Source organism: Mucor mucedo (genome assembly GCF_025094135.1).
Source record: "Mucor mucedo strain NRRL 3635 chromosome Unknown EV154scaffold_18, whole genome shotgun sequence".
NCBI lineage: Eukaryota > Fungi > Mucoromycota > Mucoromycetes > Mucorales > Mucoraceae > Mucor > Mucor mucedo.
Window position 1 is genome coordinate 5,391 of NW_026252302.1, and position 26,147 is coordinate 31,537.

Genomic DNA, 26,147 nt, shown 5'->3' on the forward strand with positions numbered 1-26,147 from the left:
GATGATGATACTTTAATAGACACCTAGAGGTCAATTTAACCTATCTTCTTGAACTAGATAGAATTTATTATAACCAGCATATGGTAAACCAGTCATGTGTGTGTTATAGCTTACTTTCAGCTTCTCATTTGGTCTTTAAACTTTGTAATTCTGCGTACATCCCAAATCACACATCTTACGTTGCGACTACGTGCACTTTTGGCTGTCCCTGAGAAAAGCGAATAACATCCACTTCTTTTTTTTTTCCCCGTGTGAAAAAATGGATCATTTGGCATGACAAATTGCAACTCTTTGCGGAGATGGAACAAGCTAACCCCTTAAATCGCCTCCCCCCCCCTCCTTCCACGGATTTTTTTTTTTCTTTAAACTATGCCTAAACCACTTATTGTTCAGTTTACACCTATTCGGTCTTGTCTTGTCAATTTACCTTCTAAATGGGTGAGCGCACTTCTTGACCAGAACAAGGTAAAAAAAAAGAAAAAGAAAAATAAGTATGTGGGGAGGGAAGTTCTTTATTCACCCCGCGCGAACCTATGCTAGTTACCACAAAACGTCATTTTAGAAATCCAAACGAATACGAAACGACATTACTTTGGTTGGTCTGGTGAAGCTTCCAAAGCGTTACCACCCCATGCCGTATTTACAGCACAAAATAATAAGCTCGATGTGCTTGAAATGGACCCCCAAGTGGGTCTTGCAATAGGTTTACAAGACGGACAAAAGGTCTCTGTGGATTTCTGTAAAGGTGTACCTGATTGTCTCTCCGTGTCTGTGGAGCCTTATACAGAAGACGATTGGGAGATTTTAGAACTTCATGCGCAACATGTGGAGGAAAACCTCTTGTCCCAGTTACGCGTGGTCTATACCGAGCAAGTGATTTGTGTGTGGATTCATGGAAAGACCTTGGTACGTCTTGTGGTAGCGGGTGAGTTGGATCCGAACGTACCGTTTGCTAAACTCTCCAACCTATCTCAAGTGGTGGTGGCACCTAAAGTACGTAGACAAGCGACCGTGGTGAAGGAAGAAGTCAAGGTACAAAAGGCAGTGGCATTAAGAACAAGTCCGGGTGACACCATGGACGATTTACAAGTCTTGGTGCATCCCGAATCAGTGGGTGCGTTGAAAGGTGTGTCCCATGTACGTCTAAAGAAACTGGTACCCGCTTTTCAACGTCGATCCAAGGTTTCAACAGGAAACGATACCGAACATGAGACGGAAGAGGAAACAAGTGCTGTGTTTGCTACATTGGTTGTGCATGAGTCTGTGCCTTTGGGTCATGTCATGGTGGGCGCTGTTTTAAAAATGACGCTGGGATTAAAGGATTTTGATATTGTCAAGTAAAGAGAGAGAGAGAAAAAAAGGTAGATGGAGGAAAAGTGATGACTGATGGTTTTTATATGTTAGGTTGTCTACTTCGGCCATCAAGAAAAGTCCAGTGGGATCTATTATTTTAAAGAGATTTATCAATTCAACGCAGACAATTAAATTAGGTTTAGAAAGGTAACCACAAAAAAAAAAAAAAAGGTTTACTGGGAAGGGTTGACATGTGAAATTAACCCCTCGTATATATATAAAAAAAAGTCAGCAGAAATTGACATTTGAGGCAGATTGCACTACAGCTATGAGAGGTAATGGAAGGGAGGGATTTTTTTTTTCGAAAGAGAAATGGAAGAAGAAATAGGACTAAAATGTATAAAATAGACTGGTTGGATCAACATGGAAAGGAAGACATGGTATTGAGTGAAGGATTATTAATAACGTTGACGGTAGGCGAAAAAAAGGAGGAGCATTTCCAATTATCGCTTGGTGCGAAAAAGGGTTTATTTTCAGGTGGTAGTTCAATAAAGACGGAAACAAATAATGATGGATGGACTGTATTGACACGAGGTGAGAAACCCACCATTGAATTCGGTGAGCCGGTCTCCACGCGTTCGTTCCCTACACCTACACCACGTATCCAACCCGTCACGATGGGTGGGGTGGATACCTTGTTGAAGAAAATCCAACAGTATACCTTGGCTAACCTCTCTCAACGTGAACTCAAGGGTACACTTTGCGTCCCACGGTCTGGTGGCATTCTTTTGACCGGTGCTCATGGTGCTGGTAAAACAGCGCTTATTCACAACATCTTGTCTGAGATGGACAAACATGCGATTTACACGATAGAGATTCAATGTGCTGAATATGCGGATGAACGTGTTCCTGTGTTAAAGGAGATGATTTCACAAAAATTGGACGAAGCGGCTTGGCATGGACCCACCGTGGTGTTCTTTAACGACCTAGATCGTTTGATGCCAGCAGAAGTAGAACATGCAGATTCAAGTAAGAGCCGACATGTAGCTGAATTATTTGTACGTATGGCTTCCTTGGCTTGTCAAAGACATGCCATTCTTTTGGTGGCAACAGCTCAACAACAACAATCCATTCATCCTGCCTTGATCACACATCATTTGTTTAGTGACTTGCATCATTTACAACCGCCTAATCGAGACGAACGCAAACTGGTAAAAAAAAAGATTTATAGATGATATTTCTAAAAAACTAAGCACGGATAAAGTAGATCATGGAGGCTGTGATGAGTAGTGGACCAGATGTGTTAAAAAAGAGTCTACCCCTGATCGATCTTGTCTCGGTTGCTTCTGAAACTGAAGGATTTTTGGCGGCGGATATCAAGGCGTTTTTGGAACGTACGGTACATGAAGGAGCGGTACGAAGTATCAAATGTAATACGAGTCAGTTACTATTGAAGCAAGAAGATTTTTCTATGGCTAGACAAGGGTTTGTTCCTTCTTCTTTACGTGGTATCAAGTTACAAAGTTCGGGTGTGCATTGGTCGGACATTGGCGGTAACTATTTTTTTTTGTATGCGGGGGGATGGTTTTTTTTTAATTTTTTTTTTTTTTTTTGTCTTATAGGTTTGAATGAGACACGAAAAGCGTTATTAGAAACCTTGGAATGGCCTACGAAATATGCTGCAGTATTTGCACAATGTCCCTTACGACTGCGATCTGGGTAAGTGCTGTGGAAGAGTATATGAAAAAGTGAGAAATAGGATGAACTTATAAAATGGGATGGTAGATTGCTGCTGTATGGATACCCAGGATGTGGCAAAACTTTATTAGCTTCAGCGGTGGCCAAGGAATGTGGATTGAATTTCATTAGTGTGAAGGGTCCAGAGATTTTAAACAAGTACATTGGAGCAAGTGAAAAGTCTGTGCGTGATCTCTTTGAACGTGCTCAAGCTGCTAAACCCTGTGTTTTATTTTTTGATGAATTTGATTCTATTGCCCCACGCAGGTAAAAAGAAAAAAAAGGCTCTTACTGTACACACAAGAGGAAAAAAGGAATTTAATGTCGAACTGTTTAAATAGAGGTCATGATAGTACGGGTGTCACGGATCGTGTAGTGAATCAAATGTTGACACAAATGGACGGTGCGGAAGGGTTAGATGGAGTCTATGTACTTGCAGCCACCAGGTAAAAAAAAATGAGAGAGAGAGAGAAAGGGAGGAAAATACTAAGTTTTTTTTTTTTTTTGCTCTGCAGTCGCCCTGATCTTATTGATCCTGCTTTACTTCGTCCTGGTCGACTTGATAAAGCGTTACTATGTGGATTACCCAATGTAAACGAGCGTCTGGAGGTAAGGTTTATGACGCATCCTACAAAGGAAACAGAGAGAGGGGACTGATGAAGTATATGAGAGATTAGATTTTGCAGGCACTGGGGTTAAAAATGAAATTGGCGTCGAATGTGGATTTAAAGGATTATGCCGAAAAGACGGAAGGGTTTTCGGGAGCCGATTTACAAGGATTTCTTTATAATGCGCATCTGAGTGCTATTCATGGTACGATTGATATGTCGAGTTTTAAAGAAAAAGAACAAGATGGTAAGACCCAACAGTCCACGTTTGTCAGTAACCAAGTGTCATCGGGTGTTCCCTTGACATCGGCTGAAAAGAGTCAGATCGCACAGCGGGTAAATGTGTATTTTTTTTTTTTGTTATTTTACAGTAAGACTCACATGGAATGATGTAGTTGGCAATGATTAAAAAGAAGGGGCAAAAGAAAGATGAAAATACAACCAGTTTGATGGATGAACATCCCCAACAACAACAAGAGGAAGCTGAAATTACACGAGCCTTTTTGGATAAATCATTACGTTCTACACGACCTTCTATTACAGCAGAAGAATCACATCGTTTAGGTCTCATTTATAATGAATTTGTCACAGGTCGTACGGGTGAATTACCATCAGGGGAAGGAGAAAAAGGTGTTGGTAAACGCTCCACCCTGGGTTAGAATCCCCATATTTTCATATTAAAAAGAGGGGGGGAAAGGTGTGTCTTTTTTTAGATACAAACTCCGCTTTATTTTTCCCATCTTTTTTTTTTTTTTTTTTTGTGGTTGCCCCCCTTTTCTTTTTTGAACACCCCCCAAACTCCCCCCCCCCCCTCCTTTTTATTTGTCTCTCTCTCTCTCTCTTTTTTCTCTTTACTTTTTTTATTTCTACACTTTTTTTTTTCTCGGTCAGTTTTTTTGAAAAAAAAAGAAAGACCCAAGTTACAGTCGTATTTGAATAAAAAGCTTTAAAAAAAAAGCATAGACAGTGTAGTTTTTTTTTTGTTGTTGTTGAAACCACCATGGGACGTAAAAAGATCAAGATTCAAGGCATTAAAGATGATCGCAACCGACAGGTATATAAAAAAATAGTAAAAAAAACAAGGAAAAAAAAGAGTCTAAAAGGGGGTAAGATAGGTTACGTTTTTAAAGAGAAAACATGGATTAATGAAGAAGGCGTACGAATTATCCGTGTTATGTGATTGTGAAATCGCCTTGATTATCTTTAATAATAACGGGAAACTCGTTCAATACGCAAGTACAGATATTGATAAGATTTTGATGAAATACACCGAATACAACGAACCTCACGAGAGCAAGTCCAACGGGGACGTAAGCAAAAAAACCCCCCACACGCACACATCTCACTCTTTTATACAGTGATTAAATTCGATTTCCCTTTTTTTTTTTTTTTATGTAGTTCATCAGTCATAGTAACGCCGCCGCTGATGGTGATGAATCAGTCAAGGAAGAAGAGGAGGAGGAAGAAGAAGAGATAGAACAACACATGCTCATGATGAAGAAAAATATGCCTACAGTCACTGTACCTACTCAAGTCAATCATAAAGCACCCGTCATGTCTTACATACCTCCCCCTCCTCCGCCTTCTTCACAACAACAACAGCAACAACATCATCAGCAACAACAACAAGGCGTCATGTATTATCCACAACAACAACAACAAATGAGGTACGGACAACAGATGAACGGAGGTGCTTATGAAATGTATGGCATGCCACCACAACAACAACAACAACAACAACAACAAACGCCACAGCCCATGTACATGATGGTAAGTAAATAAATAAATAGTTTAATTTTTACATAGAGGGCGTTCATTTCACACTTTTTTGTTTTAAATAGGGACAACCACCACCGTCGTCTCAACACCACCCGCACCACCCGCAACAACAACAACCACATCCATCACCCCAATATAATATACAGCAACATCAATATCATCATCATCCACAATATCAACCCATACAGCTGCCGCCACAACAACCACAACAGCAACAGCAGCCTAGTTATCCTGTACCCTCGGTGTCTCCTCAACCATCTGCTCACAGTCGACAAACCTCACTACAATATACGAGCCAGGTGTCATCGCCCAATATGGCAACGAGTCCTGCCATGTCAACGCATAGTAATATAAGCAACGGTAAGAAACCTAAATTACGTGTTCAAATTCCCGATACACCTGAACAACCTATACGTCAACATCGACATCAATCGTCTGTTTCGTCTACCACGAGTAGTATAAAGGAAGAGTCATTACCACCTCCACCTTTACCACCTCCACCACCTCTACAACAACAACAACAACAGCCGCAGCAACAGCAACAGCCATTTTATCGACCGACATCGACAGCGGCGGTGGTGGAGGCAGGTCCACCTTCTGCTTTACCTTCCCAATTTGCACAAAGTTTACCTTCACCGTCTAGTTTTTATCCCGAATTTTATCAACAGAATGAAATCCCTAGTCCTTTAAATTTTTCAAATACACCCGTCACTCATCATCCTAATGGACCGACCCATGCATTTCATTGGCCTCTTCCTTCCAATACCACCACCACGAACACTACCAATACACAGTCAGGTCCACGCGACTACAGGCCATCCCCTCTCAAACCTGAATTGTAAGTCCTTTTTTTTTTTTTTTTTATTTGACCTTTTTCTTTTTTTTTTTTTTTTAACCTTTTTTTTTAACGTAGGGACAAGAAACGCAATTATGAAGAGCCAGAAAGATTGGCCAATAAAAAACCTAAACCATAACTCCCTCCCTTTATAAGATATAAAAAAAGAACGAAAAAAAAAAATTGAAATAAACCCCCCCCTCCCCTTTTTATATATATATATATATATACAAATGAACAAAGTGTGTGGATCGGTGGTTAGCAATGGAAAACCCATGGGGTATTTAAAATTACCTGTACTCAAGTACAAGGTAGCCTCGCAATTACAAGCCCATTTAGTGGCTAGACGCCATGGTATTACGCAAGGGACATGGAAGACGGATGCGCCGTCCGATATTCTTTGCTTGTTACAACACCCACCGACGTTTACGGCTGGACGTCGTATACGAGATCATCAAGATGCGGAACGTTTAAAAGCCTTGGGAGCTGATTATTTCGAGACGATGCGAGGAGGCGAATTGACGTTTCATGGACCTGGACAAATGATGGCTTACCCGATACTTGACATTCGTGATTACGGACTTAGTGTGAAATGTTTTGTGTCTCGACTGGAGAAGAGTGTGATAGAGACGTGTAAAAAATACGATGTGGAGACCAACACGACGGAACATACGGGGGTGTGGGTAGGTCAAGAGAAAAAGATAGCGGCTTTGGGTGTCCACTTGCAGAGATATGTGAGTAGTCATGGTTTAGCGTTGAATTGTGATGTGGATTTGAAGTGGTTTGAACAGATTGTGGCCTGTGGTCTTGTGGATAAAAAAGTGACTTCCTTGTCACAGGAAACGGGTCGCCATGTGACGGTAGAGGAGGTGATACCTGATTTTGTACAGAGTTTTGGTCAGACCTTTCAAAAGGAGATGGTGGCAGTGGAGATACAAGATATCTTGTCTCCTACCGTTCTGGAAGAACTTGGATTGTGTTACAAATAAAAAGACTTGACATAATCTTACAGCTTATATATAAAACATCCCCTTCCCCTCTCCTTGTTTTTTTTTTTCTCTTTCTTTTTTTTTTTTTTTTACGCCCCCCAACCCCAATGGATTATGTATGTACATTGTGTAATGAATCCTTGTATCTCAGTCATGATGCTCTTGTTTCTTTTCCCTGTGGACATGTCTTTCACAAATCATGGTACCCCCTTCTATTCAATCATTCGTGATTTTTATAACTACTCACATAAAAAGTCGTTGTTAGCTCAATCAAATGGATCCCTTTATCTCGTCAATGCTCTCAATGTCAGTTCCCGATAGAAGATACAACGGAAACTCTCGATATCATGTTATCTACTGTCACGCGTCCTCTGGATGATTTGATTGACGCTTCTGCTGCAAACCATGAACGAGGGATCAAGGAAGCTTTACTAGAATCACGATTGGCGAATAAATATTTACAATTACAACTTTCAAACCGTCCTCCAGAGGATCCATCGAATCATAAATCAGAAAAAAGGTATATATATATATATAAAAAAAAAAGAGGGTTGCTGAGTGAGGAGATTTATTTTAAACTAAAGTGTGATGGGGGTTTTTTTTTACTTAGTGAGGATGTATCACTCATACTGGTAAAAGAACACTTGCAGCAAGTTAAAAAGTAAGTCTAATGTGTAAATGGAATGGATGTGTCAATAACACCATTTATTTATTTATTTCAAAAAGAACTTTGGCGTTGAGAGAAAATCAGTTGCATGTACTAGGCGGTGTCCTGGCTGAAGCAGAAAGATGTACTCAACTTGTACTGCTTTTTACCTTTGTAGGTATGATTCTTTGGAGATTCCTTCTCTAGGACAAAATAAATATTATATATCTATAAAGGCGGGAGAAATGTATACACACATAGTTCTTTAACCGCTTACAAAGAAGAAAGTTTTGAAACTCTACAAAAATATAATAATGATAAAAAGTGGAATACGTATTCGTAGTTTATTTAAAATCTATGCGCCTGTGTTAATGCACATAAGTACACTGTAAAATATATTTTATGACGCAAAACTTTTCATCTGTCTGTCTGTCTGTCACAAAAAAAAAAAGTCAATCATTTAGATAAAATGTGATCAATTCTCTTCCTTTTTTTTTCTTCTTTCTATCCTGTCAAGAAAATGCCTCGTACACCACCTATTAACTTGCCAGAGAACAATGCCAATGGCATATTCAGTGACGATTTCGAAAGGTTTCTAATGGAAGAGTAGGGTCCAAATATACACAGGGAGTTATCCTTTTTTTTTTAAAAAAAAAACTTACCTTTACCCTGTAGTGACGACATGTCTTCTGTACAAGAAACGACAAGAGATCATGCGTCTCAAGAAAATAGTCAGGATGCATTGTATCATAAATCCAGTCAACCTGCTCCTCCTCCTCCTCCTCCGTCCTTTGAAATTATTGATGAAGAACATGTGATGGATCCATCCAATAAGACCCAAGGAGAAGAACCCACATTCGATCATGCTATCGAAGGTTTGTTTGTGTTTTTTTTCCGCTCCCCCTTTCTTTTTCATTATAGAAGCTGACGTGTGGGACTAAAGAGCTTAGAACTGAATTTGAAAGATATGTCAATGATGTTACAGAATTTAAACGGTACAATGTGAAGAGGAGAGAGAGAGAGAGAGAGAGAAGCTAACCTACTTTTTGAAAAAAAAAAGAAATGTAGAGAGCGCAAAGCGAGATCTGATGGACTTTATTCATAGACAGGATGCACACTTTCAAGACCGTAATTCCTTTTTTCGTCAGAAATTGGAATGTTTGCGAAATTTAATCTAAAATTCAAATATATCCTTCCCCATTTAGCTGATACAATACCTCTGATGATTTGCTCAACACTATCTTGTACTAAAAAATGCCATATAAATTGCTTTTTATACATGTGTAAATGCATACTATACATATTCCTTTTTTTTTTTTTTTTTTTTTTTTTGACTGATTACCTAAAAAAATTATTTGGGATGCTTAACTAGTGGCGGGACGCATTTATACAGACGTCGTGTGCTTGGAAGCGTGATGACTCAAGTGAAACTTTTTGTAGTTTATTCAGATAGAACATCAAAAATAAAATGAATTGAAGAAGGGATTGACATGAGCTAAATAAGAATGAAATAAAATGTAGATCTATTCTGTGACACTCTGATGCCACATTATGAGTTATGTAAATAAAAATCACCTTTCACTCCTGCCTCCTGAGATCACCAAGCATCCACTATTTAAGTTGATTTTTACATTACAATGTACATGTCAAAAAAAAAAAAAATAAGAAAAGATAAATGCAGCTGTCGATACGCACTCAGCGTTGGAAGTGACAGGTTATAAGTTTCCCATTTATTCAACTAAAAAGGACGACGCATGATTTAAATGTTATTGAAGACTCTCTCTCTCTCTCTCCTTTTTTTTTTATAATATTTTTTACAAATGTGCATCGAACTCTTCCCCTGCAGTTTGAAGTTTTCTGCTTAAACAAATTTGTCAATAAGCTTGCCAGTCAGCATCGTTGTATTGAACTAGCTCATTTAGGGGGGGGTTGCTCCAGCTAATATGTTACCAAGTAGACATATAGATGAACAAAATAATGGTTCGGTGGAGGGTCTGTACAATGTGTCAACAATCACGAATATGGCAGGCTTTTTATTGTGCAGTTTGTTGAAAAACAGTTTATAACAAAGTATTTAGATAGCATTGAATGAGTGTGTTGTCTCGGAATTGATAGCTTTATTCTTTTCACTAAAAACAATGGGTGGCACATTTTCGACATCGATTAAAATACATAAAGCGTCTTCTTTTTTTTTTTTTTTTTTTTTGGTCTTTAAAGATGTAATATGCATGCATGTAATATAAGCCATTCGTTTTTTAACTTCTCGAAAGCTGTATTTTATCACCAAGCTTACGCCATTCAATTCCTTTTTCCTGAAAGAGGGGGGGATTTACTGAAATTATCGGTCGATATTTTCAGGTATGGATTTTCATCATGCGTACCTCTGATCTCGTATTTTATATTATAAAGTGACGAAAACAATTGCTATAAAATTAAGAAAGACGAGCTCCTAATTCACACTCTCTTTTCTCTATTTTTTCAGATCTGGATGAAGATTTCAACAGGTACAAAACTTGATAAGTCTAAATCAAATGTATATTTTTAATCGAACTAACTTCTTTTGTAAAAAAAAAGTCTTTTCTTTTCTAACACTTGGTTTCGCAACCTTTGTTTCTGGCAGTAGTATTCAATACAGTGTTATCTCTCTCATCTCTAAAAATCAAAACCTCGGCGTCATTGTCGATGATCAAGTGTATCCTTTAAGCAATACCAATGAAGCGACACCTTTACTCCATCGTGGTAAAGCTCCCATATGTAGTACCGGATACAAGTATGCGATTCTTTCCAGCCACCAAGTGTTGGACACCGAAAACTTCACTCGGCCTTGCTCTTCTGACAACATCCAAGCAAACGATTATTATGGTCGATCTTGGAACAGCTATCACAATTTGACCAGATTACCTACGCTCTTACCACCCCTCGATATCATGGATCGTATTCAATCCGATTTGCATATCGAGAACGAAATTCCAACAATTCATTTATACGGTAACCAAAATGAAATTGATTATATGCATCATAATCAGGTTAACAAAACAGTACGTATTAAATTGAATATGGCTTATATCAGGTAAAAATACTGTTTTGTGTACTTTTTTTTTTTTCTAACTTGTTTAAAATATGTATCAGTCCAAAAGACGTCAAAATATTTAAGGACATCACATTATCGGTTTCTGGTATATCTACTCGGAAAATAGATAAGCTCTCTTACAAAGTAAAGCTTGCTAAAAGCCAAGATCTTTACGGGTACCGTAGGATCAAGCTAAAAGCAATGAATTTAGATATGTCCTACATGAGAGACAGTTTGGGCTACTCCATTACTGAATCCATTGGATTGCCTAGTTCAGGTCACAGTTATGTTCGTGCTTACATCAATGAACGAGCCATTGGACTTTTTGGTTTAACCGAACATATAAAGGGAGATTGGGTCAAGAATGTTTTTGGCCATGGATCCAAGGATTACAAACACGGTGCCCTCTACATTGGGAATATCAATGCTGGTCAAGGAAACGCAACACAAAAAAGGCCTCCGCCCGTCCCTTTAAAAAATCAAACCCGGTCCTTGAATGCTATTAATAAAGTCAAGAATGAAAATGCTACTTCTTCCTTGTTCTATCTTGGGAGTGATGTGAGGGCTTACAGTGCAGGACAATATTCTATGAAAGTCAAGCCATCGGATGGAGACAAGGCTGACTTCACTTGTATTATGGACTTGACAAAGTTTATACAAAGCCAACCAACTACACCTGTAGATAATTCAGTAGTACCGCTTTGGACAGATAAGATGGATGTGGATAGCTTTCTGCGTGGGTTAGCACTTGAAATTGTCATTTCGAATTGTGATGGGTACTTTGGCTTGGCCAACAATTTTATGCTTTTTAAAGACATGCAACACAATCGCATGGTTTTTAGTGCACAAGATTTCGATATGACCATGGGTGTGGGTGGTTATAATATCAGTATGAGAGTGGGTAAAGATTATACCCAATTTCCGGGTTTCCAAACCCGTGCGCTTATGCCTCGTTTGATGCAAGTGCCAAGATTTAAACAACAGTTTGAAATATATGTCAACACATTTGTCAAGGAACTTGTAAATTCCCGTATCTTGGGCCGTCGTATTGACCAACTTTTTCAAATGCTTTCGGAAGATGTGGCTTGGGATAGGTCTTTACCACGTATGGGACAAAGCTTGAGTCCAATTGGTGGGATGATATTGAAAGTATATAATGTATCGTCCATGTCGGAATTGCCACTTTCTTTAGGCGTGTATGGTCCCACGGCTAATAATAATATAATGGCATTGCATGATTGGTTGTCCTTGCGTAGCTCAAATCTGTTTAAATAAAACATGATATAGTTTTGATAGTTACATGGTGTAGTACCTCTATTGTTTTGTTATGATTAATCCAAAATCGAAATTTTAAGCTTTAAAATGAGACTGGCATTGAGTTGACAGTTTATAAGCTTCCCACTTCTTAAATCTTTCAAAAAAACACATTATATGATATTTAATTAAGAACCCCCCAAGTTTTCAAATGTGCATCAGGGTCTCTCTGCAGTTCTAAGTTCTCTAAATTAGTTATTCCACATGGTCGCATCAATCCACAGCTCACTTTAGGGGAAAAAAGTTGTTTAAGATAATTTGTTACCACGTAGACATGTATGGGAGCGAAATTTAAATTAGATGATTCAGCGGAGGGTCAACACCATTGTGTTATCCAAGACTAGTATGCCGTTGATTATTGCAGTTTGCTGACAGACTGTTTACAAAAAAAAGTTTTTAGATAGCACTAAATGAGTGGGTTATCCCTGCATAGATAGCACAACCCATTTTAAATGTGTATTACGTCTTTTGAATATAAATACATGTTATAATTTTTTTTTCGAACATCCAATGTTACTGTAAGGCTGTATCTGGATATTCTGCGGTTATTCTTAACTGATTCATGACATTATGAAATCAGTCCCCTTGCGGTTAATATGAATTTATCAACTGCTGTATAAAAAAATAAGACCGAACATGTGATGTAGTATTCTTGCGTATTTAATTTTAACAACTACGGTTGACCTTTAGAAAAAATGTTTAATTCGTCTTTTATCTTAAAACAATGTTTCTGACATTATCCCCATTACCAAGCGTACATCATCCGATGCAACTTAATTTTTTCTTTTTTTTTTCTTTTTTTTTGAATGAGGATAGACTCACTTACAATCGACCAATATTCGTCAATGTTATCAAGTATGCATTGTCATTATGCAAACCTCTAATATATGCTGTTTTTTTATAAAGTGACAAAAATAACTGCTATAAAATTAGCAAAAGCGACCCGATTCACACTCACTCTTTCTTTATTTTTCAGATCTGGATGAAGATTTTAATAGGTAGATTTGATAAGTCTAAATCAAATGTACATTTCAATAGCACTTACTTCTTTTGTAAGCAGTCTTTCCTTTTCTAATACTTGGTTTGGTATCTTCTGCCTATAGCAGTAGTATCCAATACAGTGTTATCTCTCTCATCCCTAAAAATCAAAACCTCGGCGTTATTGTGGATGATCAAGTGTATTATTTAAGTAATAGCAATGAAGCGACACCTTTACTTCATCGTGGTAAAGCTCCCATATCTAATACAGGATACAGGTATACAATTCTTTCTAGTCACCAAGTGTTAGACATCGAGAACTTCACTCGACCTTGTCCTTCCAGCAACATCCAAACAAATGATTATTATGGTCGATCTTGGAACAGCTATCACAACTTGACCAGATTACCTACGCTCTTACCACCCCTCGATATCATGGATCGTATTCAATCGGATTTGCATATAGAGAACGAGATTCCTACTATTCACTTATACGGCAACCAAACCGAAATTGATTATATGCATCATCATCAGCTTGAAAGAACGGTGCGTATTGAATTGCATATGGTTTATATCAGGTAAAATACTATTTTGAGCCGGGCTCCCTTTTTTTTTTCTTTTTTTTTTTTTTGCTAACCTGTTTAAATATATATCAGTTCAAAAGACATTAAAGTATTTAAGAACATCACACTATCGGTTTCTGGTATGTCCACTCGTAAGACAGATAAGCTCTCCTACAAAGTAAAGCTTGCCAAGACACAAGATCTTTATGGGTACCGTAGAATAAAGCTAAAAGCAATGGCTTTCGATCTGTCCTACATGAGAGACAGTTTGGGTTACACCATTACTGAATCCATTGGATTGCCTAGTTCAGGTCACAGTTATGTTCGTGTTTACATCAATGACCGAGCCATTGGACTCTTTGGTTTAACCGAACATATAAAGGGAGATTGGGTCAAGAATGTTTTTGGCCATGGTTCTAAAGATTACAAACACGGCGCTTTATACACTGCAAATATCAGAACTGGTCAAGGAAACGCTACTACTGAAGAGCAGCCTTTTCAGGTTTTAAAAACTCAGCTGTCTAAAATCCTCAATAAAGTCAATCATGAAAACGCCACTTCTTCCTTGTCCTATCTTGGAAGTGATTTAAGCGCTTACAGTGCTGGAGAATATTCTGTGAGAGTCAAACCATCGGATGGAAACAAGGCCGACTTTACCTGTATTATGGACTTGACCAAATTTATTCAAAGCCAACCAACCACACCTGTGAATAATACCGTTGTGCCGCTTTGGACCCATAAAATGAATGTAGATAGTTTTCTACGTGGATTAGCACTTGAAATCGTGATTTCAAATTCGGACGGGTACTTTGGCATGGCCAACAATTTTATACTCTTTCAGGATACGCAGCACAATCGCATGGTTTTCAGTGAACAAGATTTCGATACAATCATGGGTATCGGTGGATATAATATCAGCTTGGCGGTAGGTGAAGACTACACCCAATTTCCGGGTTTCCAAACTCGTGCTCTCATGCCTCGCTTAATGCAAGTCCCAAGATTTAAACAGCAGTTTGAATTTTATCTTGGGGAATTTGTCAAAAAGCTTGTCAATCCCCATATCTTGGGTCGTCGTATCGACCAACTTTTTCAAATGCTTTCGGAAGATGTCGTTTGGGATAAGTCTTTACCGCGTGTGAGACAGTTTTTGAGTCCGATCGATGCCGTGAAATTGGAAATATATAATGTATCGTCCATGTCAGAATTGCCACTTTCTTTAGGCGTTTATGGCCCCACGGTTAATAACATTTCAATGGCATTGCAGGATTGGTTGTCCTTGCGTAGCTCGAATCCGTTAAATAAAGTATGACACTGTTTTTATTGTACACTGTATATTGCCCATATTGTTATGTTATGATTAACCCATAATCGGATGTTTGAGCCTGATAGGATAATTAAAAATACAAAGTCCTGTTTTTTGAGTTATGTTGTTCGGTAACAGGGTCGATCATGTTTGTTCTCGGGTCGGAATTTAACAGGTTTGTAGCACTGTTTACTTTCTGTTTAAAATATGCGACTTATTAGATACACCAATTGAGCTAAAAAAAACTGGTTACGTATATTGCTAACATACGTATTTTCACATTTACAAAAGTGAAAAAGAAATGAAAATTCATCTGTTCATTAAAACTAGCATTGAATTGACAGGTTTTACGTTTACCATTTTTAGTTCACCAAAAAAACAAGTTATATGCTATGGAATGAAGAATATTACACCCCCACATTTCCCTAGCTTTCACAATATGCATCGGACTTCGCTACGATTTTAAATTCTCTGTCTTATAAAATTTGTCAATAAGCTTGTCAGTATCAGAGTAGCTCACTTTATAAAAACGTTATTTTAGTCAGCTTCGTCAGCAGGTAGATATGTAAAGGGACAAATGTTAAATCTAATTTAGATGATTTGGTGGAGGGCCAACTTCTATTTGCCATCCATGACAAATACTCCCTTTGCTATAGCAGTTTATTGACATACAGTTTTTAAACAGCACTGGATAATTGGGTTGTTCTTGCGTAGATAGCTCAACTCTTTCAATAATAATAAAAGGGGGTGGTGACACATAATAAATATCGATTACGTTGATTAAAATATATAACGCATCTTTCAGTCTGGTGAGAGGTGATATGCATGCATGTAATAAAAGCGTTTTCTTTTTTCTTCTCGAAGATGCAATGTCATGTTATTTGTCGGACTACATCCCAATATTCTGCTACAAACCAGCGTGAAAAAAAAACAAAAACAAAAAAACTCTTTTCAATCAATATGAATTTATCAATTACTGTGACTCCAATGGTAAATATACTTGTACTTACACAAATGCATACGAGGTATATTTCTCAGGCGACAACTTTGTAAAAATTAAGCTTGAACTTTGGAGCAACTTTGGAACAGCTTTTGTTGGATTTTGGAGCAACTTATAATTCGTTTTTTACCTCGAAACAATGTATCTAGCGATCATCCCCATTATCAAGCGAACAACTTAAAGACTATTTCTGCTCCTTTTCTTGAAAGAGTGTAAATCACTAAATATAAGCCGGATACTAGTCAATGTTATCAGGTATACATTGTCATTATGCGGGTCGCTGATATATACTTTTTTTTTATAAAGTGACGAGAATAACTGCTATAAATCAACAAAAGCGACCCAATTCACACTCACTCTTTCTTTTTTTTTCAGATCCGGATGAAGATTTTAACAGGTAGATTTGATAAGTCTAAATCAAATGTGTATTTCAATCGCACTTACCTCTTTTTTAAACAGTCTTACCTTTTCTGATACTTGGTTTGGTAACCTCTGCCTATAGCAGTGGTATCCAATACAGTGTTATATCTCTCATCTCTAAAAATCAAAACCTCGGCGTCATTGTGGATGATCAGATGTATCCTTTAAGCAATAATAATGAAGCCACCCCTTTACTCCATCGTGGTCAAGCTCCCATATCTAGTACCGGATACAGGTATGCAATTCTTTCCAGACACCAAGTGTTAGACGTCGAGAATTTCACTCGACATTGCTCTTCTGACAATATCCAAAAAAATGATTATTATGGTCGATCTTGGAACAGCTATCACAACTTGACCAAACTACCTACACTCTTACCACCCCTCGATATCATGGATCGCATCCAATCCAGTTTGCATATAGATAACGAGATTCCGACAATTCATTTATACGGTAACAAAACCGAAATTGATAATATGCATCATCAACAGACTGACAGAGCGATGCGTGTTGAATTGAATATGGCTTATATCAGGTAAAATCAGTCTTTTTTTATTTTTATTTTTTCTAACCTGTTTAAACATATATCAGTCCAAAAGACGTTAAAGTATTTAAGAACATCACTTTATCAATTTCTGGTATGTTTACTCGTAATATGAATAAGCTCTCTTACAAAGTAAAACTTGCAAAAAACCAAGATCTCTATGGATATCGTAGAATAAAGTTAAAGGCAATGGCTTTAGATATGTCCTACATGAGAGAGAATTTGGGTTACGCTATTACTGAATCAATTGGACTACCTAGTTCAGGTCACAGTTATGTCCGTGTTTACATCAATGACCAAGCCATTGGGCTCTTTGGTCTCACCGAACATATAAAGGGAGATTGGGTCAAGAAAGTTTTTGGCCATGGATCTAAAAATTACAAACACGGCGCTTTATTCATTGCCAATATACAAGCTTATAAAGGAAACACAACTCAAACAAAGCCGTCTCAGTCGTTTGTTGACATTAATGAAGTCAGGTACAAAAACTCCACTTCTTCCTTGTCCTATCTTGGAAGTGAACTGAGCGCTTACAGCGCAGGACAATACTCTGTGAAAGTCAAACCATCGGATGGAGACAAGGCCGACTTTACCTGTATTATGGACCTGATCAAATTTATTCAGAGCCAACCAAACAAGCCTGCAAATAATTCAGTTGTACCGCTTTGGAATGATAAAATGGATGTGGATAGCTTACTACGTGGATTAGCATTTGAAATTGTAGTTTCAAGTTTTGATGGGTACCTTGGTATGGCCAACAATTTTATACTCTTCCAAGATATACAACACAATCGCATGGTTTTTAGTGAACAAGATTTTGATTCAATCATGGGTAGCGGTACATATAATATCAGTTTGATGGTAGATCAAGACTATACGCAATTTCCGGGATTCCAGACCCGTGTTCTTATCCCCCGTTTGATGCAAGTCCCAAGATTCAAACAGCAGTTTGAAATGTATGTCAACAAATTTGTCAAGGAGCTTGTCAATCCTCAAATCTTGGGTCGTCGTATTGACCAGCTTTTCCAAATGCTCTCGGAAGATGTTGCTTGGGATAAGTCGTTGCCGCGTATGGGACAATCTTTGGGTCCAGTGGGTGCTTTGATGGAAAAAAAGTATAATGTGTCGTCCATCTCCGAAGTGACATTTTCTTTAGGTGTTTACGGGCCCATGACTGACAATATCTTGATGGCATTATATGATTGGTTATCCTTGCGTAGCTCAAATCTGTTAAATAAAACATGATTCATTTTAAATTATACACGGTATATTACTTATATATTTCTGCTATGATTAATCCAGAATGGAATATTTTAGCTTTATGAGACAATGGATTATATTTGTTCTAAGACTGGAGTCTAACAGGTTATAGCATATACAAATGTTAAAAAAAAAGTATTCATCTGCTCATAAGAACTAATATTGAATTTGCAGGTTATATGCTTCCCACTTATGTAGACGTTTGTCTAAAAAGAAAACGCATGATATGATATTTAATTAAGAACCCCCCCCCCTCATTTTCCCAAGTTTTCAAATGTGCATCAGGCTGTCTCTCCAGTTCTAAGTTTTGTAAATTTGTCAATAAGCTTGTTAACCCGCACCGTCGTATCAAACCAGCTCACTTTGTGGAAAAAAAGTTGTTCAAGTTATTTTGTTACCGCGTAGACATGTATGGGAGCGAAATTTAATTTGGATAATTCAGCGTAGAGTCAGCACCATTGCGTTATCCATGATAAATATTCTGTTTGTTATTGCAGTTTGTTGACAAACTGTTTACAACAAAGTTTTTTTTATAACACTGAATAAGTGGGTTATCCCTGCATAGATGGTACAACCCTTTTTAAATATGGATAGCGTCGTTTAAATATAAATATAAAACGTCTTTTTAGTTTGCTGTGTGGTGAATATAAATACATGTAGTAACTGTTTCTTCAAATATCCAATGCTATTGTAAGACTGTATCTCGAAATCCTCCAACTATTCTTAACTGATTTATGACAGTATGAAAACAACCCCCTTAAGATTAATATGAATTTATCAATTGCTGTATACAAAATATAAGAACGAGCATGTGGTGTAGTATCCTTGCATATTTGATTTTAACAACTATGGGTGAGCTTTAGAAAAACGTTTAATCCAACTTTTACATTAAAACAATGTTTCTGGAATCATCCCGTTACCAAGCGTACATCATCCAACGCAACTTAGGATTTATTTTTCTGTTCTTTTTTTTTTTTTTTTTTTTTTTTTTTTTTTTTGAAAGAGGGAAGATTCGCCTACAATCGGCCAATGCTCGTCAATGTTATCAGGTATGCATTGTCATTATGCAGGTCTCTAATACCTGATTTTTTTTATAAAGTGACGAAAATAAATGCTATAAAATCGACAAAAGCGCCCCGATTCGCGCTCACTCTTTCTTTATTTTTCAGATCCGGATGAAGATTTCAACTGGTAAACTTAATAAGTCTAAATCAATAATATATATTTTAATCGCACTTACTTCTTTTGTAAACAGTCTTTCCTTTTCTAGTACTTGGTTTTGTAACATCTGTCTATAGTAGTAGTATCCAATACAGTGTAATCTCTCTTATCTCTAAAAATCAAAACCTCGGCGTCATTGTGGATGATCAAGTGTATCCTTTAAGCAATAATAATGAAGCCACCCCTTTACTCCATCGTGGTCAAGCTCCCATATCTAATACCGGATACAGGTATGCAATTATTTCCAGTCACCAAGTATTAGACATTGAGAACTTCACTCGGCCTTGTCCTTCTGCCAATATCATAACAAACGATTATTATGGTCGATCCTGGAACAGCTATCACAACTTGACCAGATTACCTACACTCTTACCACCCCTCAATATTATGGATCGTATTCAATCTAATTTGCATATAGAGAACGAGATTCCTACGATTCATTTATACGGTAATCAAACTGGAATTGATTACATGCATCATCACCAGGATGACAAAACAGTGCATGTCAAGTTAAATATGGCCTATATCAGGTAAAACTCCTCACTGTTGCAATTTCTTTTTCTACGATCATTCTTTTTTTTTATTGCTGAACAATTTCTAATTATTGCAATTATACCAGTTCAAGAGACATCAGAGTATTTAAGGAAATCACACTATCGGTTTCTGGTATGTCCACTCGTAATATGGATAAGCTCTCTTACAAATTAAAGCTTGCTAAAACACAAGATCTTTATGGGTACCGTAGAATAAAGCTAAAAGCAATGGCATATGATCTGTCCTACATGAGAGATAGTTTGGGTTACGCCATAACTGAAGCCGTTGGACTCCCTAGTTCAGGTCACAGTTATGTCCGTGTTTACATCAATGACAAAGCCATTGGACTCTTTGGTCTTACAGAACATATAAAGGGAGATTGGGTCAAAAATGTTTTTGGTCATGGATCTAAGGATTACAAACACGGCGCCTTATACATCGCTGATATCAATACTGGTCAACGAAACACAATTCAAGAAAAGCCTCCTCACGCCTTGAAAAATCAAACTCAGTTGTTGAATATTCTCAATAAGGCCAAGCATGAAGACGCTACTTCTTCTTTGTCCTATCTAGGAAGTGATCTGAGCGCTTACAGCGCTGGTCAATACTCTGTGAAAGTCAAGCCATCGGATGGAAACAAGGCCAACTTTGCCTGTATCATGGATTTGACAAAGTTTATTCAAAGCCAACCAAGCAAGCCTGTAGATAATTCAGTAGTGCCGCTTTGGACAGATAAAATGGATGTGGATAGTTTTCTACGTGGGCTAGCACTTGAAATTGTGATTTCTAGTTCTGATGGGTACTTTGGTATGGCCAACAATTTTATACTCTTTCAAGATATTCAACACAATCGCATGGTTTTCAGCGAACAAGATTTCGATACCACCATGGGTGTTGGTGGCTATAATATCAGCTTGACGATGGGTAAAGACTACACCCTATTTCCGGGTTTCCAAACTCGTGCGCTTATGCCTCGTTTGATGCAAGTGCCAAGATTTAAACAGCAGTTTGAATTTTATCTTGGGGAATTTGTCAAAAGGCTTGTCAATCCCCATATCTTGGGTCGTCGTATCGACCAACTTTTCCAAATGCTTTCGGAAGATGTCGCTTGGGATAGATCGTTACCACGTATGGGACAAACTTTGAGTCCAATTGGTGCCTTGATATTGGAAATATATAATGTATCGTCCATGTCAGAATTGCCATTTTCTTTAGGTGTTTATGGCCCTACGGCTAATAATATTTCAATGGCATTGCATGATTGGTTGTCCTTGCGTAGCTCGAATCTATGGAGATTCGTTTAAATAAAGATGACACATTTTTAATTGTACAAGGTATATTATCTATATTGTCCCCATCCCCCGTCATGGTGAACTAGAAATCGAATATTTAAGCTTTATGGCGACACTTCGAAAATACAAAGTCTTATTTTTTTTGTGTTATGATGTTCGGCTTAAAATATTTATTAGTTTAGAAATAAAATTGAAAGCAATAAATAAGGGGGGTTTGACGAATAAATAAGGGTGTTTTTTTGGTTGTTGTATAGGTAAAAGATTACAATCTTTCAGAGATACGGTTGTAGACAGATAAACCTACGGCGAGAGTCAAGGCGCCAGTAGCAAAACCTACAAACCAATCAGCAGAGGGAGCATACTTGCTTACACTACGTTCAGAAGCAACGGTGTAAGTGTCATTGTCGTTTAAGGTAGCATGCAACTTCTTGGCTTCAGAAAGGGCTTGGATTTCATCGAACAAAGCAATGTTTAATTCAAAAGAATAAATGGCTTCAGCGATGATCAAATCTATTTTTTTATGGAGCAATTTAGTATGTGTATTACGCGTACAATTATTAATAAAAAGAGCGAATTGAACAAATAGATACCTTTGGTGTATTGTGTAACGCGGGCACCATCCAAACGCTGACGATAAAGGTTCTTGAACTCGTTATTGTTTGCAATGTGATCAAAGTTGTAGAACTCAAGACCATGATAAGAATCCCAGGCAGCATCAGTAACGTCGATTTTAAGAACATATTTCTTTAAACGCTTGGCTAAGATTTGACCACCTGATTGCAAATAATTTATAGATTAGTATAATAGAAATACAAGTTGTTTCTTTTTCATATATATTACCACTGAGATCACCAAGATAGCGGGAGTAACTGTGGGCAATCAAAAGAGATGGGTTCTTGTCAGCAGCATCTTGCAAGGTCTTAATGTAGGATTGAACAGCAGGTGTAATGTTGCTATCACTAGTTAACTCGGCAACACGGTCTTTACCATAATAGTACTCAATATCTATTGTAGGTTAGTGAATTGTTCTATTTTATTATTTAGCTGTCGTTGTATCTAGAAATTTACCTTTGAGCAAAGCCTTTTCACGGTTAAGTTCGTAAGGGAAGTATACCATTTGGATAGTTGGATGGTCCTTGTACTGAGTTAACAATCTTTCCATGGTCCTAGAAAATAAGCAGATGATTAGTCAAAGGCCAGAGAAGTACCAGGAAAGAAAGTACTCTAAACTTACTTGTAAACAAAGTACAAAGAGTTGATGTATCTACCATACTCATCCTTGGTGATAGCACCACTGAGGAAACGCCTAGCAGTAATGTAGTTAGTAACAGGACTTTTAATGGTTTTTTTTTTCAAAAAAATAAAAATAATTACTTGGTAAAGATGCTGTCTTCAGCAGCAGTATGAACAACTTTAGTGCCTTCCTTCATGGCAAAAGCAAGTTGGGGATCAGAAAGGAACTCTTGGCCCTTCTTTTGTTGAGTTTCGGGTAAGAGACGGTTTAAAGAGTTGATCTTGACTTCGTATTCTAAATCACAATTCAATTAACACTTGAAAGGGTTCATAGAATTAATTTCACACATACCTGTCTTGAGCTCGCCGTTTTGGTGCATCATGTCTTTGGCATCCTCCTTTGCCTTATCAAAAGGACAGGTAGCTATTTATGATGACAAATGTTAGTCAAGTGTCCCAAAAAAAAATTTTGGGGGGGGGAGGGGTAAGGGAAACCAACCATTTTTTGAGTCATTTTCACTAGTTAACAAAAAAAAAAAAAATTAATGAATGGTCTTCTTTATTTTATTGTGGTATTCTTTACCTGATGAGAGTTTCCTTGGGTTCATTATCAGACAAGATAAAAGGGCAAGCATCTCCCTTCTTTACAGGGGTGGAGGTTTGGTTGGCACTCATGATTATGGGAAATGAAAAAAAACACAAAAAAAAAATAGGTGTAAAAAAAAGAGGAAGTGGGGTTTTATCAGATTGTTTTATTTATAGTTTTTAAGTTGTGACAGCGAATCTGATAAGTTCCAAGTACTTATCATGAGGCCCCCCCCCCCTGTGGTATAAACTTAATACTTTATAAGTGTATCTCCGCCTCTATATTATCGTCATGTTCTTTCTTTTTTTTTTCTCCCCGCTTTTATCCGAGTTCAAAAGGATTTTATAACATGGTGGTATTAAATTAGCGAGAGAAGTTAAGACGAAGAGGATCAATAGATCAGTAGTAGATTTTAATATAAAAAAGTATAAATCATTTCAAGCTAGCTTTCATACCAGGATACAGATTCAGTGGTGTTCATTTTGCTGAGGTTCAAGTAAAATGTGAAAGTAACATTCAGTACGGTTTCTCATTGTTCTTTTCTCATATTCTGGAAGAGCAAAGTAGTACAAGAGCAAATCCAGTGATTTTTGTGGTTTGATCAAAATACACAGAGAAAAAAAAAACAAATGTGTGGCATGATATATCACACTTTCTATTGCTCTTTTTTATATATCTTCCTATGCCGATCTTCATCTTATCTTTTTTTAATGCAGGATTTTTAGGCTTGTTTGTGTATTCTTTGATTTTAGATCTATAATGTTTTATCAGATCCTTTTTTTAAATTTCCGCCTCATCCAATTAAACTCAACCAATATTGCTAATGAGCTGTATTCAAATTTATGCGTGTCATTTTAAGTAACAGTTTGTCATACCTCCTTTTGAAAAAAAACAGTTTGTCATACAGGGTTTTTTAATTTGAACGTGCGCGCCCATTACGTGTTGACTTCAACTGGATTTAATTCGCTATTTGCAGAAGGATAAAACATTTTCAATATAGATAGATGGATTCCAAAACAGGTAATATGATCTTTATATACTTGATCCAAGCGCCCTTCTTGTTACCATGCGGTCTATTTTAAAAGTTTTTTTATATAAAAAAAAATGATACTAATATGCTTTCGTGTAAAGAACGATATCTATTGTATTGTAGCTTTTCGTCGGTGTCAAATGATCAGTTATTTTTTGCTTTGCTTTGTCCGCAATATTTCCTAAGTGCGGGTGATCATCATATGATCCAACATGTAATATCAATGAATTCAGATAGACCAAGAACATCGTTCAAGTGGGGGAGGTATCGATCATGTATAGATACATATAAAAATAAAGATAACATATTTTTTTAATAAAAAATCAAAAGAAATAGTATCAGTCCTTCCGAATATGCTTTTTTACCTAGATCAACTGTCATATCACTTTGATAAATGACCATTGTTATCTTACTTTACGATTATGTTGTCTACCAACAACAGCTGACTGCTGATCAGCAGTTGCCGTTACTAGTAAATTAACAGTAATGGTTTAACATCTTGCAACACGTAAACTAAATAACTCATATCGAACAATTCAATATTTTGAGTTTCATAAAACATCCCATTATGCTTGGACTAACACAATTCTTTCTTAAAAGATCTATCATACGTATTTCAAAGTAAAAAAGTGGCTTGTCATTATTGTTGCGAGATATATTTTGCCAATACTTATTATATAATTACATTTATCCGGTTACTCAATTCATTTCCGTGATTTTTTTTTTGTTTTGTTTGAAGGACAATAATTTCACCGGAGCGACGTTTTAATTAATATTGTCAATTTATAACGTTTCTTTTTAAGAAGAGATACCCAGTTTGTAAATCGCTATCTTTCAAGCTGTCAATATTTATGTTTAATTGTATGGTATTTATAATATGGATTCTTATGGAATGCGATATTTAATGGACAGTTTACAGTAGTTATCTGTAAACAATTAATATCGGTGCTTCAAGTCGGTTTTTTTTCTTTGTAGTATGAGATAATAATATGCCAAAAGCGTACATATGCCTCCATCTCCTTGATGATATGATCGACTTTTTAGATCTTCTGCTGTCAACCAATATAATCAGAAAAGTGGTTTTAGCATGTAATTGAATGGGAAATTCAAAATCTATCAATTGCTTAAGTGATCAAACACAATTGTTACATAACATTCTATAAATAATAAAACAATACAAAATTAAAGCTCAAATGCTGCTAGCTAAGGATGATTCCCATAATTGGGATCAAACTAGAAACTGCTCGGACATGACAGTACAATAGCCGATTTTACGGGCTCTTTAAAAAAATAAAAAACGAAGAGACATACCTATATTATATGGGCCAGTGACTGATCCGCGTGACATTTTGTGTCTATATACCACACAAACCATCGATACCGGGTTTGACACACAGTCTATTGTATTGACATCCTACAAAGTCACGATTTAAATAAATACGAAAAGTCAGCGCACTTTTTTTTTTTTTTTTTTTTTTTTTTTTTTTTTTTTTTTTTTTTTTTTTTTTTTTTTTTTTTTGAAGAACGATTCCATGTTGGACAAACAAAAAAAAAATGTGTTGTGATACCTGAATTATCGTGTCCAACAAAAATGTTACCATTGTTCTCTAAACAATGTATCACCACGAGTATATTTAATTTCGTATGACGCTAAATACCCTTTTCTAGTTTCATTTTTTTATATCGATTACTTAAAATATTGTACCACGTTAAAACATACAGGCAAATCGGGATGCATTATTTCACCTTCTTCATTGGAGAGGCTTATTTCGTTGATTGAAAACCATTATTGTTATATGAGGCACATTTTTATTTCATGGTCTACCTAGAAACCCTTATTTATTTTTTAAAATATACTCTGGTTAGCCTCGCAACTTTTTTATTTCATCTGAACACGCAATTGGGATTTTAA

The 26,147-nt window shown here is 36.9% G+C and overlaps 8 protein-coding genes across 8 annotated transcripts; 7 read left to right on the top strand and 1 right to left on the bottom strand.

Annotated features, from left to right (window-relative positions):
* The first annotated feature begins 323 nt into the window (after positions 1–323).
* Positions 324–4,442, top strand: EV154DRAFT_498951 (P-loop containing nucleoside triphosphate hydrolase protein). The gene is made up of 12 exons (XM_051600417.1): positions 324–465; positions 541–1,337; positions 1,405–1,500; positions 1,582–1,628; positions 1,702–2,504; positions 2,561–2,846; positions 2,916–3,012; positions 3,079–3,297; positions 3,372–3,476; positions 3,546–3,639; positions 3,708–3,974; positions 4,034–4,442. The coding sequence occupies exons 1-12, from the start codon at positions 370–372 to the stop codon at positions 4,295–4,297; spliced, it is 3,171 nt and encodes a 1,056-aa protein (XP_051460638.1). The 5' UTR covers positions 324–369; the 3' UTR covers positions 4,298–4,442.
* A 45-nt stretch (positions 4,443–4,487) lies between these two features.
* EV154DRAFT_498953 (uncharacterized protein) lies at positions 4,488–6,482 on the top strand. The gene is made up of 5 exons (XM_051600418.1): positions 4,488–4,692; positions 4,754–4,948; positions 5,037–5,408; positions 5,480–6,255; positions 6,331–6,482. Exons 1-5 carry the CDS (start codon positions 4,639–4,641, stop codon positions 6,389–6,391), a joined length of 1,458 nt encoding a protein of 485 aa, XP_051460639.1. The 5' UTR covers positions 4,488–4,638; the 3' UTR covers positions 6,392–6,482.
* A 45-nt stretch (positions 6,483–6,527) lies between these two features.
* EV154DRAFT_478477 (uncharacterized protein) lies at positions 6,528–8,094 on the top strand (the record flags this gene model as incomplete). The annotated part of the gene is made up of 4 exons (XM_051598189.1): positions 6,528–7,230; positions 7,497–7,761; positions 7,852–7,902; positions 7,968–8,094. The coding sequence occupies 4 exons, from the start codon at positions 6,528–6,530 to the stop codon at positions 8,092–8,094; spliced, it is 1,146 nt and encodes a 381-aa protein (XP_051460640.1).
* A 2,279-nt stretch (positions 8,095–10,373) lies between these two features.
* Positions 10,374–12,235, top strand: EV154DRAFT_96572 (coth protein-domain-containing protein; the record flags this gene model as incomplete). Its single annotated transcript, XM_051607869.1, has 3 exons — positions 10,374–10,391; positions 10,462–10,957; positions 11,017–12,235. Coding segments are annotated over 3 exons (1,730 nt in total), but the record flags the coding sequence as incomplete, so codon positions are not given.
* Positions 12,236–13,253: 1,018 nt separating this feature from the next.
* On the top strand, positions 13,254–15,121 carry EV154DRAFT_579175 (coth protein-domain-containing protein; the record flags this gene model as incomplete). The annotated part of the gene is made up of 3 exons (XM_051606577.1): positions 13,254–13,269; positions 13,332–13,827; positions 13,906–15,121. The coding sequence occupies 3 exons, from the start codon at positions 13,254–13,256 to the stop codon at positions 15,119–15,121; spliced, it is 1,728 nt and encodes a 575-aa protein (XP_051460642.1).
* Positions 15,122–16,496: 1,375 nt separating this feature from the next.
* On the top strand, positions 16,497–18,324 carry EV154DRAFT_579176 (coth protein-domain-containing protein; the record flags this gene model as incomplete). Its single annotated transcript, XM_051606578.1, has 3 exons — positions 16,497–16,512; positions 16,575–17,070; positions 17,127–18,324. 3 exons carry the CDS (start codon positions 16,497–16,499, stop codon positions 18,322–18,324), a joined length of 1,710 nt encoding a protein of 569 aa, XP_051460643.1.
* A 1,188-nt stretch (positions 18,325–19,512) lies between these two features.
* EV154DRAFT_498960 (coth protein-domain-containing protein) lies at positions 19,513–21,469 on the top strand (the record flags this gene model as incomplete). Its single annotated transcript, XM_051600419.1, has 3 exons — positions 19,513–19,530; positions 19,595–20,090; positions 20,180–21,469. Coding segments are annotated over 3 exons (1,733 nt in total), but the record flags the coding sequence as incomplete, so codon positions are not given.
* A 53-nt stretch (positions 21,470–21,522) lies between these two features.
* Positions 21,523–23,308, bottom strand: EV154DRAFT_438436 (heme oxygenase-domain-containing protein). The gene is made up of 9 exons (XM_051596879.1): positions 23,203–23,308; positions 23,119–23,138; positions 22,972–23,043; positions 22,761–22,914; positions 22,621–22,692; positions 22,455–22,552; positions 22,227–22,391; positions 21,977–22,159; positions 21,523–21,896 (listed from the first exon to the last, which is right to left on the bottom strand). The coding sequence occupies exons 1-9, from the start codon at positions 23,292–23,294 to the stop codon at positions 21,649–21,651; spliced, it is 1,104 nt and encodes a 367-aa protein (XP_051460645.1). The 5' UTR covers positions 23,295–23,308; the 3' UTR covers positions 21,523–21,648.
* Between the last annotated feature and the right edge of the window lie 2,839 nt (positions 23,309–26,147).